This window comes from Phyllostomus hastatus, unplaced genomic scaffold (assembly GCF_019186645.2).
Source record: "Phyllostomus hastatus isolate PE091 unplaced genomic scaffold, TTU_PhHast_1.1 phas_scaffold_501, whole genome shotgun sequence".
Lineage (NCBI taxonomy): Eukaryota > Metazoa > Chordata > Mammalia > Chiroptera > Phyllostomidae > Phyllostomus > Phyllostomus hastatus.
The window spans coordinates 33,246,645-33,266,883 of NW_025334033.1; the positions used below are offsets into that span (position 1 = coordinate 33,246,645).

Genomic DNA, 20,239 nt, shown 5'->3' on the forward strand with positions numbered 1-20,239 from the left:
TTGAACACAGTGCCCTTAGTAGAGAATTTTAGCCATGGTTGAGAAACACTGGTTTATATCTTCATGAAGTTCTTCTCTTCAAGGTGGTTTCTTTAGCTTTATGGTTTTCTTTTTCATGCATCAAAAATCATGGTCATACATCAAAAGGTGGATTGTAAGTGGATAAACAGGTAATTAAAATTTAACATTCAGCCATGCTTATTAGTGAAATTATTTTTATCTTCATTAAATATTAGAGAATTTTAGAAAAAAACATTGGGAAAGAAAGTAAAATTATGAACCACAATATGATGATCCCTTTTAGATTTCATGGCATTTATTTCTACCTGGTGGGAGAAGAAAAAAAATATAGGGACAAGATTCATAACCACAGGGAGTATATAAGAGCTATTTTGAATTATCAGGTTTTCTACCTTGCCCAACACAATGGCCCTCAGGAAAGGGGACGGTTCAGGCCCCTGTCAGAAAAGTATAGAATGAAATGAAGAGACAATCATCGCCAGAGGGAAGTGGAAGTGAGGCAAAATCCTTGCACTGACAAGGGAAGGTGGGCAGGGAAAGAAAAGGTAGGGTCAGGAGGTCAGCTGGCAGGTCCTTAGCACCCCTGCCCCTCTGCTTTGGGCTTTACCCCAGAGGACAGGTTTGGTAGAATAGGAACAGGCTAAGAGGTGTGGTGTGAGGGAGGCTGTAAGGAGAGTCCTTGTCATGTTCAACATGGCCCTTCGCCCTGTGAAAGTGTACAGTTCAGTGATTTATTTTTTACTATAGTCACAAGGTTATGCACCCATCCCCACTTTCTAATTCTGTGATATCTAATTCTATACCTGCAGCTTTTCTTAGCACAGCTGTGGCAGAGTGGAGCAGATAACAAATTCAAAGGGCCAGACTGGTGTTATTGTGTATTTAATTAGGTGCTTCCATTGTTCACTCTCATTCAATACCACACATTCTGTGTAATCAAAAAGCTGGTTCTTCAGATAAAAGCAAGATTTAGGTAGACTCAGTTTTGTGTGATGTATGTCAGACCTGAGCTTCCTCAAGGAACTCAGTGGAAGTAACTGGCACATACATTTGAAGAATATATTCAGATGTTTTTAGCATAGTCATATAAATTATAAGGTAGTATGAATTTCTGTAATTACTATAGTTTCCTTGATTCATAATCAGAAATACTGATTTAACAGCAAGCCCTGCTTTCTTATCAGTATGTTGAATAGATGGGCAAAAAAAGATTAATGCACACATTAAAGGCAGAGAAAAATGATCTCATTTCCAGAAAATAGGATGATTTCTCATAAATCACTTAATCACTCCTTTGAGAAAATACCAGGAGTCAGAAGTTCTGTTATCCTTAGGGCCATGAGAATAGTAAAAAACAGCCAAAGTGTTCCATTTGGAAGTGAACAGAAGAGAGAAAAAAGAGGAGAGATGAGACCAACAGAGGAAGAAGAAAAAAGCACTAGGGTGTGCGGGGGGGTGATGGGGAGAGAGGAGTGAGCAGAAACCTGGGTGGAGGTAGGGCAGCAGCTTCTTCCAGCGGTCTAGTGCTCCACTCTGAGGTACGGTAATAACCTAGACCACACACCGCATTTTGCCGTGTATAATGCGCAGCGTTTGCCCACTTTTTTTAGAGAAAAATGAGGATGCACATTATACACTGGTAGTACCTGAAATATCTTGTATCTGTTCTTGCGTTTTATAATTATTCATTACATAAAATTTCTTGTACCATAATATGTTCAAAATTCCTTTACAATACAAAAAGCAAGTATCTCAATATAAATAAATAAATAAATAAATTGAATTAAAAAATTAAAATGAAAGAAATTTTTTCCTGAAAGTTTGGGCCAAAAACATGGGTGTGCATTATACATGGGAGCACATAGGTGATGTTTTTCTTTTAATAATAAACGAAGGCAGCTTATTTTAAGAGGGTATTAACAATGTAAAGAAGATCAATAACGTTGTGATTGTTTAAAAGCAATCATATTGTTCAGTCATCTGAATTTACAAACCATAATCATATTATTTAGCCATACAAACATTCAAAGAAATGTTCAAGGAATGAGGTTTGAAAGTTCTATTTTGTAGTACAAGTTTGTGGCTTCTTTAGGAGCAGGTTTGTTAAAGTTAGTCCCCAGTGGTTGTAGGCAGACCCCACCTGCCTCTCAACTATGTTTCATACTAAGTTAAGACCGAGGAGTTATGTACTTCCAGGGCAAGGGGTGAATAACACGCACTTAATTCACGAGCTCGGCGGGGGGGCCTTCCATTTACACTTCACTGAAGGGATGTCACTTTGACAAAGGCGACCTGTCATTCCCAAATAGGCAGGAAAACAAGATATTTTAAAGAGACGTATGATGTTCTCTCATAAAAATCCTTTATTGGCACACCAGAAAGATCCATTTTTTTTCTAGTACAGCAGCTGTATGCATCTATAATGGCGATTCTGTGTAAACTACATGTTACAAGTCACTGGAAATCTAATTAGCAAGATGAATCTCATAAAGAACAGGAGTAACTATGAGTCTACAGCGGCCCAGCCATCGAGTCTCGTTGGAGTAAATCAAATATCAAACTAGTGTTGCCCTGCAACAGAGTTTTTCTGTAGCCGAGAAAAACCAGGACAGACGTAAACGGGATAGCACCCATTCAATAAATTAGGTACACATAACTGGGAAAATGGGAACGGATAGGAGTAATCTAAATCAAGGAAACACAAAAGTAAATCATTAGCTATTTACATGTTACTTTTTGCCAAACTTTAATTTGTTAGTTTTTGCATCCTACTTCTTCTGTTTGTTATTCTTGTTTCATGCCTCCCTGCCATGGAGAATTACTTGGCTTATTGGCAAATATTTAGACCACAATTTAGAACCTCTTTCCAGGTCCTACATTTTCTAAAATGTCATGTCAAACTAAAGAGTCTGAAGGGTAACTTCCACGTAAGTCTATCACTATATAGAAGTAGTAAGCATTATTGTTTGCTACCATTCATAGCAATGACCTATAATATCATTTTCTCCCAAACATTATTTGAACTACACCAGAAAGCTGGGCTGTAAATGGCAGCAGAGTGGATGGATTTTCCATCTGTAGCAGGCACAGAGAGTATACGTGGAGACAAGTGTGTTTATCCTGAGAATGTGAATGCTGTGGACTGCAACCTAAGATCTCCCATTACTAAGGATGGGTCCGCCTTCCTCTGGCCACCGTTGTTTTTCCACATTCATTTTTAAGGCTTAGTATTGTGTCAGCGGTAACCAATAAGAATGCTGACATCATTTCTACTAATGAAGAGCTCTGTGATGAATGCCAGCAGGTACCATAATTAAAATAGCACAGCTGAAAAGACATGGAGTTGCTATGTTTCTGGTGTTATGGCCAGAATAGGTGGATTTTTTAGCATCATTCTAGGGGATTTAAAAGATCTTGCCAATGAACTTCTCTCTCTCACTCGTTTATTTCCTTTCTAGTTCATAACAATTTGTTACTCTTTTATTTTGGGTTTGTTCTCCTAGGAGAATATAAGCTCCAGGAGGACAGAGACTGCACCAGTGTCCAGAGGAGTGGCTGGTCTACAGCAGGCTCTCAATTAAAAACTTTTCTTAAATACATGAACCAAATTAGTAAGTCCCCTTGTCTGTTTATGTCTAGAGACTTTCCAATTTCACTCAATGACCAGGGTTTCTGGCCTGTCCTAATGACCCAGCTATCCTAATGACCTGCCCACTGTGAACTTTGGGCAGCTACGTTTAGCTGTATTTTTGTGCTTCAATGGATGGTAACACTTTTTAATGCTACGCTCACTGTGTCTGCCTCCCAGAGACCCACTATGCAGAGCTAACCCTGCATGAGAGGTAACATGGTGAGAGCATTCTAGGAGGTAAACTGCAGGCTCCAAATTTACCTCATTCTTCCTTACCTCTCTCCCTACAACCTCTGACACAAAGCTTAAGAAAAAAATTGTCAGGAGAATTTTTTTCTTGGCAGTGCCAGTTCCATTTGTCACTAATAACATGATCAGAAAGGAAACGAAGTATTACTCACTGACATAAAAATCATGTTAAATAAAGGCAAAATCTGAGAGTGGAAACAAGTGACACGGTGGGCTGGCTAGGTCCTTTGTTGGTTGGAGCTGCAGAAGATGGAAGCGTATGCAGGCATTACAGCAATGGAGAGGTTGGAAGGGAAAGGGGCAGAGCTGCAGGGTGTGAAGACCGTAGAGGACCAGCTTTTTTCTTCTTCTCCCCCTCCTTCTAGCTCTCTGGCATCCCACCAAGCTCTGGCCGAGCCTCTTGCTGTTGCTTCTCAGGCGGAGGTAAGAACAGGCAGCTGGTGCCTCCGCAGCACACCCTTAGGCTATGGATGCTCTGCTGGAGTAGAAGTCAGGGACTGGAAGCCCGGTGTGAAGCGTGACCTGGGGGAAGAGACTGTGAGTCCTGGAGGCACCGCAGGCTCACCCCCCACCTTGCATCCTCCTCCCCTGGGCACAGTGGGTGTGTTCCTACTTCAAAAGGGAGTTGCTCACTTTTCTTTAACATCTATTCCAGAACCCGTTAAAGAGAATTCTAGTAGAATTCTGCCCGTGCTCAGAACCTGGCCATCATGGTGGGCTCTCAAACCCTGGAGATACTGATGATATGGTTCTCATTTTAAGATTCTGTGGACCTTGTGTTCCTTATGACTGAAGACCCAGGCATCGATCTGTAAGTAGCAAAGCCTGTTGGCCAGATCGTGGTGATCTCTGCCAGACCCACGGTTAGAGAACAGAGGAGCAGACAACACTTCCTTTATCACTTGTCCACTAGTTATTCCAGTTAAGATAAAGCTTTTATTTGGGGATTGCATACTGATTGCCAGGCATGAAGAAACATGGGCACTTACACTATTTCACTGAATTCTGTCCAACCTCATACCTCAATGGACAAGAACCATTTCACGTAGTACTGTTATCTCTCCTGTTTTTGTCCCCATCTCCCCCAGCCCAAGAGTCTTTGTCTATACACTGGCTGGTGCAGCTCAGTGGATTGAGTGGTTGCCTGTGAACCAAAAGGTCGTGGGTTTGATTCCCAGTCAGGGCACATGCCTGGGTTGTGGGCCAGCTCCCCAGTAGGGGGCTTGTGAGAGGCAACCACACATTGATGTTTCTCTCCCTCTCTTTCGCTTTCCCTTCTCCTCTGTCTAAAAATAAATAAATAAAATCTTAAAAAAAGATACTCGGAGCAGCTAAAAATGTGGAAAACTTGAATGTGGTTTTTCTAAGGTTCACTTCTATGGTATTTTATGGTTTTCTTTCTTCCATTGTAGAGGCTGAACTTGATAGATAAGATTTCAGCCTCCCTGAAAACCCCAAGTAGTTGCCAAAGAGAGGAGGGCAGAGGCATCTGGGTTGCTCTCACTTTTACTATATGTATTGAAAAGAACAATGGATTTTAAAAATAGCTCCCTGGACTGTGGTTCTGAATAGAGCAAAAATCACCTGCAGTGTTTTCATTCTCAAGCCTTAAGTATCTTAAGGTAGCCATTTGCTGAGTGAGATTCACAGCTGACAAGGAGGGCTGCAGCTCAAGAAAGAAACGAAAGCCCAAGTTTCAACAGGGGCTGGCAGGACACAGACCTCCCTGCAGGGCTCTGGTCGTCTCTCCCACTGACCTCCCACCCCCGTTTACTTCTTTCTATGGCATCTTGGCCCTTCCTTGCCTGTGTGAGGCCCCTGATGCCTGAGAAGCTTTGCTCTGGCTGTTCCCTCTGCTTGGAAAGCTGCACATAGCTCGCTCCCTCACCCTTTGAAGTGTAGCTCCTCTGTGACTGCAATAAGGCCTAGCCACACTGACCACCCTGTTTAAGACAGCAACACCCTTCCCCCCCCCCCCCCCCCCCCCCCGCAGCACTCTCAACCCCCTTACCCTACTCTCGGTAAGGGTTGCCTCTCACAAGGAAAGGTTTCCTCCCTTTCACTTATTTATTGCCTTCTAACACACTATATAATTAGCGTGGCATTTGTGCCCGTTTGTTGTCTGATTCCTACAACTACAGAGTCAGGGCTCTAGCGGGGCAAGATTTTTATGTTTTGTTTTTGCTGATAAACAATACTTATAAGAGTGCCTTACATAATAAGGGCGATAAATAGATATTTGTTAAATGAATGAATGAGATGAACCTGCTGTTTTTCGATTCACAATAAATCAGAAGCAGCTAACTATTGGACAGGGACTGTTTTCTGTACCCACAGAATTGAATAAGAGTGCAGAGAAGATGCTTGAAATTTCTGATAATGGCGCTAATTTCCGTCTTACACCTTCCCTTCTTAGGCACTCAAGGAATGGCGCAAGTCCCTTGTTCTTGTGCGGGCTAGTTCAAGAGTTTCGTATCTACTAGAGATGAAACCAGGGCTTAGGGGGACAATCATTAGGAAACCATGAACAGAATTCCAATTTCCCACTGGCTGTTAACTAGGCTGTGTCCAAGTACAACCGAGGGGCTTAGGCTGGTTCGGAAACATGTTGGTTGTCAATGTTGATCCTTTCCCCTCCTCCTCTCCTGCCTGTCTTGGTCTGGACCTTGAACAGTGAGCTTCCCTCTCTCAGTGATGGATTTGCCCATCCACAGGCAGCCTCTGAAGCCACGCCTACACTTGGGGGCGCAGTGCTTACCTGCACGTTCCTGTTCAGGCTGACTGCCGGGAAGAACATGCCCTCCACATTCTCAAATGCTATGGGCCCTTGCTGTTCGTCGTTGATAAAAAATGTCAAGGTTTTTCTATTTAAGTCGAGGAGGACCCCGATTGTGGCCCCTTTTGTGATCCCTCCCTCAGTTCTGTGGGAAAAAAAAAAACAATTTGGTTTCACTCATTTGTCATTATTTTAGAAGCTCCCCATTTGCATGGTTAAACCAGTGTTTCTCAACTTGTTTGAAACTAGCATTTCCTCTATCCCAAGAGCCTTTTAAAACAGTCCCCTCCTCCCTAAACGCTCCTCCTCACCTGACATTTTAACACACAGATATACTGTGTACCTGTTTATGTGCCATATGCATATCTGTACTGTATATGTAAAAAGAATAGAACATTTTTGCTTACTCCCTCCAAACCAATTGTCACTACCTTGGGGGAGGCATGCCCCACGTTGAGAATGTATAGGTTTAACCACGCTGCTCTGCTGTTGCTGAGAGTGAACTCATTCATACAGGGTCACCCCTACTGAGACACAGCTCAGAAAGATCAGGAAAGAAAGTAGCCTTTGGGCTGTCAGAGTTCTGCCCATTGCTATGTTGCAACACTTTGCACAAGGGGTATGCATTAAAAATCACTTAATCGAAAGTGATTTAATTTAAAAACCAAAATAAAGAAAATTTAAGCCAAACTTAAACATATGCATGACAGGTTGGATTCGGGGCCTTAGGCTACCCATTAAAGAGAAACACTCATTCCAGAAAGATGGTGATTTTTGACATGTTGAGTTTGAATTGAGAAGTTGAAGGCTCTGTAAAATGACATCAAAGAAGGGGATTCTCCCGTATAACATAATTATACTGCAGGAGATGCGCTGATTTTAAAGAATCTGTATTCAAAAGTCATTTTGCACTGAATTGTGTTTTATGTTTCAGTTGATGGTTTCACAAAAGCAATTGAGGATCGATGAACAGATTTGTCATTTCCCCCTCTTTGAGATCTAGCAATATTGAATTTCATCCTCATCTCAGCAGAGCACAGACATTTAAGAATGCCGTTCTTTTCCTCAGGCATGCAAAATACAGCCTATACATAGTTGTTCAAAGACAGGTTTATATGTGAAAATTGTGTCTTGTTAATTCACACCGACAACACAAATGACATATAGTTTGCATGCAAGCAGATGTGTTCATCTTTAAGGATGTGTTTCTCTGCATTGTGTGGCATTTGTGTCATTGTTCACTCCACACTCCAAAATAAAGAAGCTAAAGGGGAAAAGTAAGCATGATCCATGGGTGATGGAGTCAGATATCCAGTTACAGAGGGTTCCAAAAATGTAGATCAGTGAAGATAACTGCTCCATCTAGTAAAGTCTGATGTCAGGTTGAGATGGTGTGTGTGCTCACTTAGAGTGACAGTGAGTAACACACACCAGCATGGAGGTGTATGGAAAACATCCACGGGAACAGGAAGCAGAGGCCCTAGGAGGCCTGCAGGCTAGAGAAGGGGCAGCAGTGAGCATATAGAAAAGGTTGAAACAATGGAGCCCATTATCCTACCACGGTCTTCCCCACTTTCCTTTTGATCTGATGGGTTTTTTTTTCAGAGACACTAAGAAGAAGGTATCCTGAGGAAATCATTGAGAATAAGGAGGACCAGGGTCCATGAAAGACCCTTATCTAGCTAGGAAATTTGTGAAAGATACATTTGAGGAAGAAAACACAAACCAAATGAAAAAGGAAGTCTTGAGAAACTATTATAGCATGGGTTAATTTATAACTGGTAACATTTTGGTGGTAGAGGGAAACCTAAGGAGATCACTATGTTCTTTTTCTCCAGCAAACCAGGTGCTCTGAGTCTGCATAATTATGAGAGTTCTTCAAGTACAAAGCTATCCAAATTGGCATCCATAAGATTTAGTTTATTAAATGGCTTCTATTCTGAGCAGTGGTATTGAAAATAATCATAAGAAGAAGAACAATGGCTTCTGTTTCCAGGTGCCTCTGATGTGAGGCATTTTTGCACATTCCATTTAATTGGGAACACTCCTGCATGGAAAAATATTATTATCCTAATTTGGTGGATTTAAAAATCGAGGTTTAGTAAAACTAAATTAGATTGTCCAAAACTGCTTTTCTGTATGTTATAAGGCTACATTTTAGAATCCTGAAATGTTTTCCTGTAATGGATAAGCATGTGGATTATGAGTTTCCAGCCAGGGGTGGACGGTTACAGTGAAGTGCCTAGGAAAGAGCTCATGTCTCTGCTATTATGCAAAGAACAAATAAACAAAAATAAAACCCCCATTAGGATGGACTCAGTTAACACCAGTAGAACTCCTGTGCCACTTAATGAAGACCGCCTGCTCAGCTTCCCTAATGTTGTCTATTTGATGGGCCTTTGAACTTGGTTGGGCTCTCATTCTTTACCAGAAGCCAACGTGAAGAAGGCTTGGTTTGGGGGCTGCAGGGTACCTGTTGGTGTGCGAGTTGTTGTGCATGAACCAGCTCCGGTTATTGTCCACATACATTGCCCAAGCTTTGTCGTCCTTTCCTAACATCACATCCTTCATCACGTCGATGCGAGCCACACCAAAGGCAGGGTCGGGGTGGTTATCGTAGCGATCCACAGTTAACTCCCAGTAGTGGACACCCTTGGAGAAGCCGGTCTTCCCCAGCACCACTCGGTCATCGTAGCTACTGCAGGTCACAGTCAGGTTGTCATTGGAGAAGATGATGTCAGAGTGTGCCGAGCCAGGGTCAAAGGCAAACCAGGCCACTGGGAACAACAGAAGGCAGTGGGGTTACTAAGACGGACCCAAAGAACCCAACACCATAACAGACTCCTGGGCGGCTGAGGAGTGCTGTGTCCCATTTTCATGCTGCCATGCAAGAGGGAGGCGTCCAGGGCCAGAAGGGGCCGTGAGTGAGCAGACAGGGCCACATCCTGGGAGCTGGTACTCTCTGCACCCAGAAGCAGGCGGAGGACACACGACCGATTCAGCAGGGGTTACCTGGCTCAGACTGCACTCCCAACTGGGTGATCCGGGAGTGAAGTGGCATCAAGTTTGGAAGGTGCAAGTCCCTTCACCCGGTGACTGGCAGAACAGTACACCGGAGACATAAAGGGAGAGGGACGCGCTAAGGTGCCTGTGTAACCCTGAGGCGGGGAGGCTAGGATCTAGAGTCCTAGATGAAGGAGGGATAAAACACACTGTGAAACCAGGAAATATTCCTTCCGCAGAAGCGCTAAAATCTAGTTGTTTTGAAAATGTCCTCAGTGCTAGTGAAAGGTCAAAAAAGCTGCGAATCTATCTGCAATATAAATGTATTTTCATGAGTGATTGCGACTTTGGACATAAAGGTAGGTTGCTTCCTTCATAACATAGAAATGCAGTTTGCATGTTACTCCTAACACTAACATGTAAAACATTTTGCTGGAGCAGTAGGTATTTTGGACATTAGGGGCAGACAGAACGATGTCTTTGTATACATTGTTCTGCCCCGAGCTCTAAACGCCGCCTACCAATAACACTCTGGAGAGATGTCACTGCTGATTTACGGAACCTGTGAGTCACCTCACATGCACTTCAGTCTTTCTATTTGTAACAGAATAAGGTTATTTCATACCTGCCAACAGCTTTTTAATGTCAACTGTTGTCATTCCAAGTGAAAGGCATGGGAGAGAGAAATAGGAAGCAAAATTGACATTGATAAGAAAATACGGCTCTTTTAATAGGCTAGTACCAAAAAAGGGCTCCATTTAAAACACTGCAAACGCTGCAGCAGTTGGTCTGACTGTCCCTTTACCCACACTCAGAGCTCATAAGAAAACCAGTTAACAAGTCATCTTCTTTGAGGTATACAATTAAAATACTGGTATCTTTTCCATTTTTCTAAGTATTTGAGAAGATGTTATAATTGGATTTGAATGACAATTAGACAATTTTATTGACATAAAATAAGCTACTGCCATTTATTTTGTGAAGGAAATTGAGCATACCGATCACATAAGTAAAAGATAACAATTACAGTAGGTATACTTGCCTAATTGCGTGTAAGGTGCAGACTGAGGCTCAAAATTGCATCCTATAAAGAGATACTACACATCAAAGCTATGAAACAATGATCAGGTGGATAAACACTGTTTGCATAAACAGAGTCACCAGAGGCCTGATTCATGAAAAACCAAAGCCCTTTTTATGTTAGTTTACTTTGTTGATTAAAATTTTCTTCTCTGCTTATTTGAAATAAAAAGTACATATTTTTTCCATTTAATAAATCCTCTTCTAGTTGATTCTAAATTGTGCAGCTTAAATTTTCATCATCTCCTCAAATCTACCTTTTCCACTAAGGTTTCCACATTAAGAAGGCTTACTGTTTAGAAATGAGAGAAATTCATCCAATTGGAATTGGAAGAAACACTAGATCTTGATAAAACTCCACTCTACGTTGCTGTTCCATGCACTTCTGACTCAGGTTAGGCCTCTGTTGTGACTTGGGCCCAAGGTAAATTTTATATATACATAACTAAATGTGAAATGTAATCTATATGGTAATAAATACATCTAATTATTATTAATAATGACATGAATTAAATATAATAAAAAATTACCCCATCTCCTTCTTAGATTGTTTCACTACATCAATCCTTCTCATCTAAGGGAGAGGAGGGGTGGGGCACAGTGGGGGTGTGAGTAATCTCAGAGAGATATTAGAATCACCTGTGGAACTTTTCCAACCACTCCCTTTCCTTAAATTTTGGGTACTTTACTTGCCCCATGAGCAGGTGCATTGCGGGTGGAGGAAGCAGCCTTGTCTTAAAATGTTCAAAGATGTGAGAACTACGGTTTCAATTGGTGTCAGGGACCGCTCCAGAGAATGTGCTTTTGATGAGCACTAGGGTAGCTCTTAGAAAGGATCATTTAATTTTTTTTCAACTCCCTAAGACCCTAATATGCTAATTTCTAAAACAATTGAAGGATAATACACTGAATTAAAGAAATTTCAGAAGAATTAAGAAAGCAACTTAGAAAGGACTAATGTTTGAGTTAAAAGCACACTTTAAAGATTCTGGCCTTACTTTTGGTTACTTTATTTTACTGTGGAACAAATTCCACACGGAAGAATCATTTTCTCCTGAGAACACATGGAGTTCTAAAACTGAATCTCATATCCAGCTTTGGTAGTAAATTTGTAGAATCTCAATAGGGCTTTTAAAATGTTTAAATGAATCATGCCTTCTGCATGTCTTTTTCAAAACATGTTTTCTGAAATCTTTTTACACTACTTTAAACACACCATCATACATTCAGGATTCAATGATACAGCTAGAACAGTGCTGTCAAACACTGCCATCAAATATCCCCAAACCCACATTTCATTTTATTCTTGAGACAGTATACATTACAAAGACTCTTACAATATTTCAGTACATTAGACACAAGGGAAAAGAATTCCATAACAAAGCATGTCTGAAAGCCAGTAGTGCACAGAAAAACAATAAGAAACATAAAAGCACAAAGAAAAATGTCATTTTAAAGAGAGCTTGAAGTCCCTGCATCCTTTTTGCACTGTCATGCTGTGGTCTTCTTCATTCCAGGATGTGGGATGAGCAAAAGGAATAAAAAATACAAAACAAATGAAACCCTTGGAAATGTGAAACGTGCATCACGTGTACCCATGATTACAATATAGTCCTGAAGAGATCAAGTAGGTCTGCATGGTAGGCACTGCAGGATCTATTCGCTAGACAGCTCACTGCATGGCAACCCAAGTCTAGCTTCCCTGCAATTGGCTTAGAGCCCTGTCACAAGCCGCTTGGCTGTGGAAACTCAGATCTTTGGGCCTTAAGCTAGTTAAGGGTTTTTAATTTAGCTAGCGGTGGTGCCTCCCTTTTGCTTGGGAAAAAAAACCCCAGCCTTGAGCCCAACTGTCCTACCAGTGAGCACAGTCTTTTGCAGAATTTGTTTTTTCACTTTCTGCCCTCTAGTTTGCCTGCTTTGTATGATACATTCTGCTATTGGCATGTTTTGACTTTTATTTTTTCAATAAAGATCTCTTGAGTCTATGTTTAATCAGACCACTCCAGGCTGGATGCACTGATCCAGTCCCCCAGACACAGCTGGTTTCCTGGATACAGCAGGGTTGCAAACCTCCAAATTAAGGCTTCCACTCAGCCAGCGCCTGAGCCGTGCTGTGCCACTGCATGTGATGACAGAGCAGGCTATCCATGGCGGTACCAGCTTGTGCAAAAAGAACAACTTCACTCATCGCTTTCCAATGCCATTGTACATTGACCACAACTCGATGGTCAGTCCTCACAGCACACAAACAAGAACACCACAAAGCTCCATCACCCAAATGCCCCTCATATCGAAGCAGGCCACAAACAGAGAGACTAGCTCATTGGCCATCTCCACGCACATGAATGGCAAAAACAAAACAGGTATTTCAGAGATGCCTTCAAGGCACAGAGACCAAGAGGAAAGATCAGACGAGCTCAGCTCACCCGGTGCATTGAGAGACTGTAAGGAGGAATGCAAGCTCAGCTGGTGGGGTGAGGATCGGAAATCAAAGTAGGATCTCCCGGGGAAGCTGGGCTGTAGATTAAGGGTGGAGGAGAAGGGACTCATTCTACGGAGCGGCAATCTTTCCGAAGGCACTGGAAAAGGGAGTGTCTGTTCTTCTGAATCTGTGTCTAAATGTAAGATCAATGCAAACTAGAGATCAGAAATCTGCCACTTGCTCCTGCACAGTTCCCCAAGACCTGCCTTCCCAATGCATCTGCACAAAGCCCCATCCAGCCCGCAGTTGCCACAGGCATTTACTAATCCGAAATGGCTTGGGCTGGGAGGGAGTTCTGGGCAGGTCAGAACCCAAGATCAGACTGAGGACACCCAAACATCACAGACGTTGTCATTCTCCCTCAATTTTTTGTGGTAGGGAAAGTTTCCTTTTAATGAAATACTTTTAGAGTTGAATTTAGACACTTAAAGGTACATTTTACCTCCTGATGACCAAGAGATTAATCATACTTCACCCCCTTCAGATACTTTCGAAGTTGCTACCCTTGAAGAGGTTTTCTACTTAGAAGGTGATGATTTTTACCAACTCTTTGCTGTTTCATAGTTTCTCCTTTCTTTCTTCACACACACACACACACACACACACACACACACACACACACACACATTTTTTCCATTTTGAAATGGAAGAGATGACTTTTCTATACCAGCACAATTGAGATGTGCTCTTTGGATAGGAGAGGAAAATGGGGCTGAACAAGTAATTGAGGAAGGAGCCTTGCCTTTGTTTCTGAACTAGGATCAGACCCTGGGGACGCTGCATCTCTGCTTCTCTCACAGTGAACAGACTGTGGGCAGCTGTGAGGTACATTGATGGTAAAAAAGTCTTCATTTTCAGATAACCAGGTCTGGTGTGAAGACCACTATTCTACCAGAGAAAGGACTTATCAGTTACTTGATCTGGTTTTAGAAGTTTGTGAGGTGGTTTCTCTAAATTGCTAAAATCACTCCCTTCTCTTTTGTTATTCAATAACTGGTTCTTTGCGGTAGGGCGGTGTGGTCAGAGACAGATGTTTTACCAACTGGGGCCTTCTCAGAACTTGGTGTGGTCATCATAACTCAGGAACTACAGATGACGTGAGGGTAATGGTCCAAAACCAGCAAGGAACTTGCTTCTTGTGGAAAAAAATTTTTATTTTGGTTGGCAGAGGTGTTCCTGAGAATATTTTTCTGTTTTGAGTCTGTTAGCATGTTTCTCCCTGTTAAACACACCCCTTGCCCTGTGAAGACACTATCATGGGCATGTTCAAGCAAAACTAACTGCCATGTATGTGAGTGGAACATGATCCTACTTGAAGGTCTCAGAACAAGGGTGTTGGTGGGTTTTAATTTAATATTGCCAGGAGTCAGTCTTATTTTCATTGCTGAACTTAGAATATTAAAGTTAACTTTTTAGGCTTTAGACTTATCCTTGAGGGGATTTTTTTTTTTAAACAAGAAAAGTATAAACCAGATCTCAGAGAAAGAAATTGCTTTTTATGGAGTTAAAGCATTGTGGTCCCAGTAATAATGTACTTCAATTTTCTTCTACCTAAACTTCATATGGTTTGGATGACTTGACATATGTGATCATTTCTTTGTTCAGTAGTAGTAAATCAGAAATAATTCCTGTTATAATTATCTCAAGAGGAAATTAGTCTCTTAGTTTAATGGACACATTTGAAAAACAACAACACAGCACCACAAACTGATGTGGGCTTCTTTTAGGGAGGGAAAGCATTTACTGTGATATTTATGTCAGTAAAATATTTTTTATTAACAAAAATTCGCTTGCAAATGTATTTTTCACCAGATGGTAACAATCAGTTCATTATATTGAAAATACAGGTTGCTTTAAAAATTAAGAGAAAGGACATATATAGTAAAATTGATTTCAGAGTATATCAAAACGCCCAGTAGTCATCTGAAAACCAGTGAAGAGATATGCACTGAAGCCAGACCTTGGGGAGTGTATGTGAGCCTGTCACGGATTGTACTTACCTTTCCTACTCTCGGCACCAGGAAGAAAAACTTAGAGCTGGTGATGACACCACTCTGTGGGGCGGGGGCCAAGTGTAGTGATGGTCACTCATAGGATTAATAACTTGACTCTAAAATAATACTGTTTTTCTATCTTTTCAATGTGGATTCATTGTTTATTGATGACCCAGTGTTTCTGAACTCCTCTCACTCTTGAAGTATGCCTTCTATTCAGGTAAGATTATTTAATATGCACACCCATATCTGTCTTTGTGTTTTTACCACTTACAGCCTCCCACACCCTATAGCTGGGCTCTTACCCCATTATCTCTAAGCAGCACCTAATAATAGAATTTTCCACCTTGTCATGAAGACTTCCCAAATGAATTACAAGAGAGATCACATTCACCTGCCAGACTACAAAAGCAGTGCCCGTCTGTACGAGCACACAGTGCAAATGTTTGGTCAGTTGCCTGTAAGCCCTCCATGCCATTTGATATCACGTCAGACTGCAGGAGTCTGAGAGGGAAGACACGTCTTGGTAACATCTGAGGAGCAATCATCAAACTTCTTCTTGAAGTCCCCTGGGCTGAGAAACTCATCACCTCAGGACAGCCCCTGTCAGGGTGCAGTTATTGCTTATATCGGTCTTGATATGCCTCATTGGGAGCTCCATTCGTCACTTGTAGCACTACTATATGGGATCACACACTAGGTGTTCAAGTATTTGAGGGTAGTCACCAATCTCCTTCAAATCTTCCCTTTTTGGTGATAAATAAAATTTATTTCCAGTCTTCCTTCTATGGTAAGGATTTCAAATCTTTAATCTCATCATGCCCTTCTAGACATGTTCAAAGACATGAACCAAAGACAATAAGACAATATTGGGAACAGTATTGCCACTCCCTAGTTTAGCCAAATCTCACAGCTCATACTGAGCCTACACATAGCCACGCACATGAGCATTTTGTTTTGTACCATGGAATGTGGGAAGTATGTGTATCGCACCTCCTCCCCTACCCTTCAAAGCACAAATACTGAGACCTGGAGAGTGTGTCTCAGCCATTAATATTCTATCAGTCAAGACAGATAGGAATGGGATTATCTTTTTTTCCCAGAATACATGAAACAAAAACATGTTTTAGTTCATAGCTAACATGCAGGATGATTATCATTAGTTTTTAATAAATAGAGCACTAGAGAAAGTCAAGTGTCTCCTCAAAAGGTTTTACGTTCTTGTCATGCTTCATCTCAAGCAGTGATCCTGTCTGCTGGAGCTTTGCTAAGTAGAGTCAGTTTCACAGGAAAGAACAGTGGAACATGGTGTGCCAGGAGTACTGCTGTGGCTGCCCTGTAACTCTGTAACTCTGGGATGGGACTGTGTTCAAAATGGGAATGGGTCAAGACACACTTTCCATCAACTCTGTCATTGACCATCATTTTCCTCTTGCTCTCATCTGGATTGGTTTCCCTTCTCACCTGGGATTGCTGAATTCTGGATTTGAGGCCTCTGCTTGCAAGAAGCAATCAAGAATTATCAAAGCAAAGCCTGGCTGGTGGACCACATTTATTATTTATTGACTTTTGGGTCTGAGGTGAAAATAAGACCAGGTGTACTATTTGGCTAACTGCATACTTCTTTTATTCATTAGCTAACTTTTATTGAACACCTACCACGTGCCGGACATTGTATTAGAACTGAGCAGCCAGGAAACATGAACTGACAGGTGAGCTGATAATCAGAAAAACAGAAATTTAGAGAAAATCTGTGTTTTATATTATTGACTGATTTTTACTCTTCTGGGAGTTGGATTTCTTGACCGATTCCAAAATATACAAAGTACTAAAGATTTCTATGGGTGTTACAGAATATTTTGGAAATGTAAAGTACGGTATTTGAGGGGCTATTTTTGGAATTGCAAGGGGAAAGGCAAGCTGACAGGGGTTCCTTCTGGCAGCATGTGCCAATCCAACCTCTTTTGTGCCCTGGCAGAACCTTGGTCATCTTCCTGTCTGGTGGTGAACAGCTTCATAATTTCAGCAGCCCTTGGGCACTGGTCTGGCAGGATGGTTGCATTTCAGTGCACAGCAAATCAAGCAAGACATGTTGCTAAGGACTGCATAGGCAGCATTGAAGGTGAGCTTCAGTTCAATGACAAGCCAGCTGGGAAAGAATTGGCTTTTGTTGGGGAGATTTTTAAAAGAGACCAAGAACTGAATGAAGGAGGCCCAGTTTCTTTCAATAATCTAAGTATCCAAAGTCACAATTATGTCCAACTGGTACATAATTTATAGTGGAAAGTGGTATTTTAAGCTTTCTTAAGTGTGGCATTAATTGCAGTTGAGAAATGAGAAACAAATCTGCTTTGATACCTTTTATAAGACAGTTGTGCACTTGGTTGCCAAGTCCTCTGCTCCAATTTAGAATACCATGGCATTCTTTGTAAGGAACTGCCATCAGAAGAACCAAAAATTCCTGGATTTCAAATAGATAAAAAAGATTCCAAAGGACTAACTTGCTCCCCAGAGTATCAACTACAAAGCACATTCCCAGAACCAAAAATAGGGTCTGGATCCAATTCAGTCCAATGGAAAAATTCAGGGAATTCCCTGGGATATCATGTGTGTGGTCAAAATTAAAAGGAACAAAGTATCTGTCTTTTCTGGCCCCTGACACCTATCATCATGCCTCTTACCTTGGATTTTATAAAATCTATCCAAATTTGTCCAGGTATGATTTACTTCCCACGAGGATTTTGTCCTGAAGATGCATGCTCTTCTAATTAAATTAGTTTGGGGGAGGGTTTAATGCTCTGAGTCTGGGAGAGCAAAGCAGAAGCACAGGAAAAATATCTGCAGGGAACCATCCTTTTCTTGATGGGATCCCTTATCCGCTATTTCCCACTAGTGTTGAAATTTCAGGGTCACAGGCGGACCTTGAAGGCCTACGAAGACCCTCCAAGGAGGCAGGCTCAGTCTGCACCTGTTCATGGTATTTTCTGAAGTAGTTAAGAGCTTTCAGTAATGATTTTGAAGAGAGAAGTCACAGGAGAATCAGAGTACCAGTCACAAAAAACTTAGAGGTCACCTGCTATAAGACTATAAATAAAACAAAACGAAAGCCAAAAACACCCACAACAACAATGAACTCAAATCCTGAGAGGTTAAGGGACACATTGGAGCCACATGGCCAGCTCCGGTGGGACAGGAGAGGGACTCAGGCAGGATCGATTCCTGCTGTATGAAGTTTGGAGGGTGACAAGGTAACTATGCCATTGCTGCTCTTTTGTGTTTTGGAAAGGTACAAACGAGGGTAAAATTTATGCTGCAGACCCTGGGCACATGGTGACCAAGGTTCGTGTAGATGGCTTAGTATCCTTCTACAAACTCTGCACCGTATTGAAGATGAATCTTTCTTCTCTAAATAGAGCAACTGCATGGACTGTGGGGGTTAGGGACTCAAAGGCAAACACATCAGCCTCCTCTTAGGGACTTGGGCTGTTGGGGCTGGGCGGGCTGAGGCATTCCCTGTTGTCTCTGAGATCAGATGAGGTTCTCCACTCCTTCCCCACAAGGTTACAACTTCTGGGGGTGTGGGTCTTGGCACATCAGGGTTTAAGACTGTGATACTTACACTGGCCCCAAATAGATCTGCCTATAAGAGATCTGACAAGAGATGTAGGACAGCTGCATTGGAGCCAGTCTGGGGCTAGATTTTGTCTGCACCACTGAGCAGCCTCTGCGTTACTTTCTTTGAAGTATGGGAGAAGCAGCTATCACACTGGAAGGGCAGTGTGATGCTGAGTCTCATGGGGGGAAAGGCATTTCAATCTTTATGAATACTGCTTTCTCTGTCCTCTTTTAGAGAACAGTTTCTGAGATGTAATATCAGAAATCCCAACCCTTTTATTGCCACTAGATAAAACAACCCTGGGAAGTGTTGGGGAGATGGCTCCTGTGGACATTCAACTAAGAAGATGGTTAAAAACACTCTTGTTTTCAGTGCGCTGAGCACTTATTTGCTGAAGTGCTGAAATTTACAGCTTTATCTATAGCCTTGAAGATCTGGCTCCAACATTCCTTTTCCTTTCCAGGCAGCAACCCATCTCTGTGGACCAAGAGAGCCCAAGCGTACCAAACAGGGAGACGGGCCTGTCTAGGTAAGCGCTCCCATGGGGTGGGGGTGGGGGTGGGGACTGGAAGAAGCCAAGACTGAGAAAAGGACAGGACCTGAGGAGGAGCTCGGACATTATACTGGAAAAGACAGCTACTCCCACACATCTGTTTAAAAGCACGGATGTTATTGTTCTCAACAAAACTTGCACATGACTCTTTGAAAGTGTTAATGCCATATATCTGGCTGGGGTTTCTGGATCAACACAGGAGGCAGCTACACAATGCTGCTTCGTTTTGACAAGATGTTTCAAAACCTGGCAGACAGACTTAGAGTTGTTTTCTCTCTTTCCTTCCCTTTAGTTGAGTGCAAACAGCACTGTTCTGCTATCAGCACCAAAGTGCACAGCACTGGGCACTGGAGGCTGAAAGGCTGGTCTGACACGTTACGTAACCTCTCAGAGACTCAAAGCCCCCATGTGTAGAGTGGTGCATTATTAATGGTAACACTTTCCTCATGGAGTGTGTGGTAGCTTGAACAACAGTGTACTCAAAAATGCCCACATCATAATCCTGGGAACCTGTGACTGTGTCACCTTCTATAGTAAAAGGGACTTTATGAATGTGATTAAGTTGGGGGTCTTGATTTGGGGAGATTATCCTGAACTATCCAGGTGGGTCCAAGGTAAACACAAGGGTCCCTATATTAGGGAAACCAGACGGTCAGAATCAGAGATTGGAAGATCTGACATTGAAGATCTGGCAATGCTGCTGGCATTGAAGGTGGAGGAAGGAACCATGGGCCAGGAAGTACAGGTGGCTTCTAGAAGCCGGGAAGGGAAAGAGATTGGATTCTTCCCTAGAACCACCTGAAGGAATGCAGCCTTGCTGATACCTCATTTTAA

The 20,239-nt window shown here is 42.1% G+C and overlaps 1 protein-coding gene across 8 annotated transcripts in view; it reads right to left on the reverse strand.

Annotated features, from left to right (window-relative positions):
• Window positions 1-2,374: 2,374 nt before the first annotated feature.
• The window catches only part of TRIM9 (tripartite motif containing 9), a 96,795-nt gene continuing 78,930 nt past the window's right edge, over window positions 2,375-20,239 (reverse strand). For 3 of the 8 annotated variants that reach the window (XM_045823582.1, XM_045823580.1, XM_045823579.1), the window contains 3 exons: window positions 9,151-9,454; window positions 6,660-6,822; window positions 2,375-4,423 (listed from right to left, as the gene is read on the reverse strand). In XM_045823582.1, the coding sequence (XP_045679538.1) occupies window positions 4,361-4,423; window positions 6,660-6,822; window positions 9,151-9,454 (530 nt within the window). In that variant the 3' untranslated portion in view covers window positions 2,375-4,360. Of the gene's footprint in view, window positions 4,424-6,659; window positions 6,823-9,150; window positions 9,455-10,305; window positions 10,330-10,722; window positions 10,765-13,186; window positions 13,376-20,239 lie in introns of all 8 variants that reach the window. The other 5 variants (XM_045823585.1, XM_045823584.1, XM_045823583.1 and 2 more) reach the window with 3 other exon arrangements.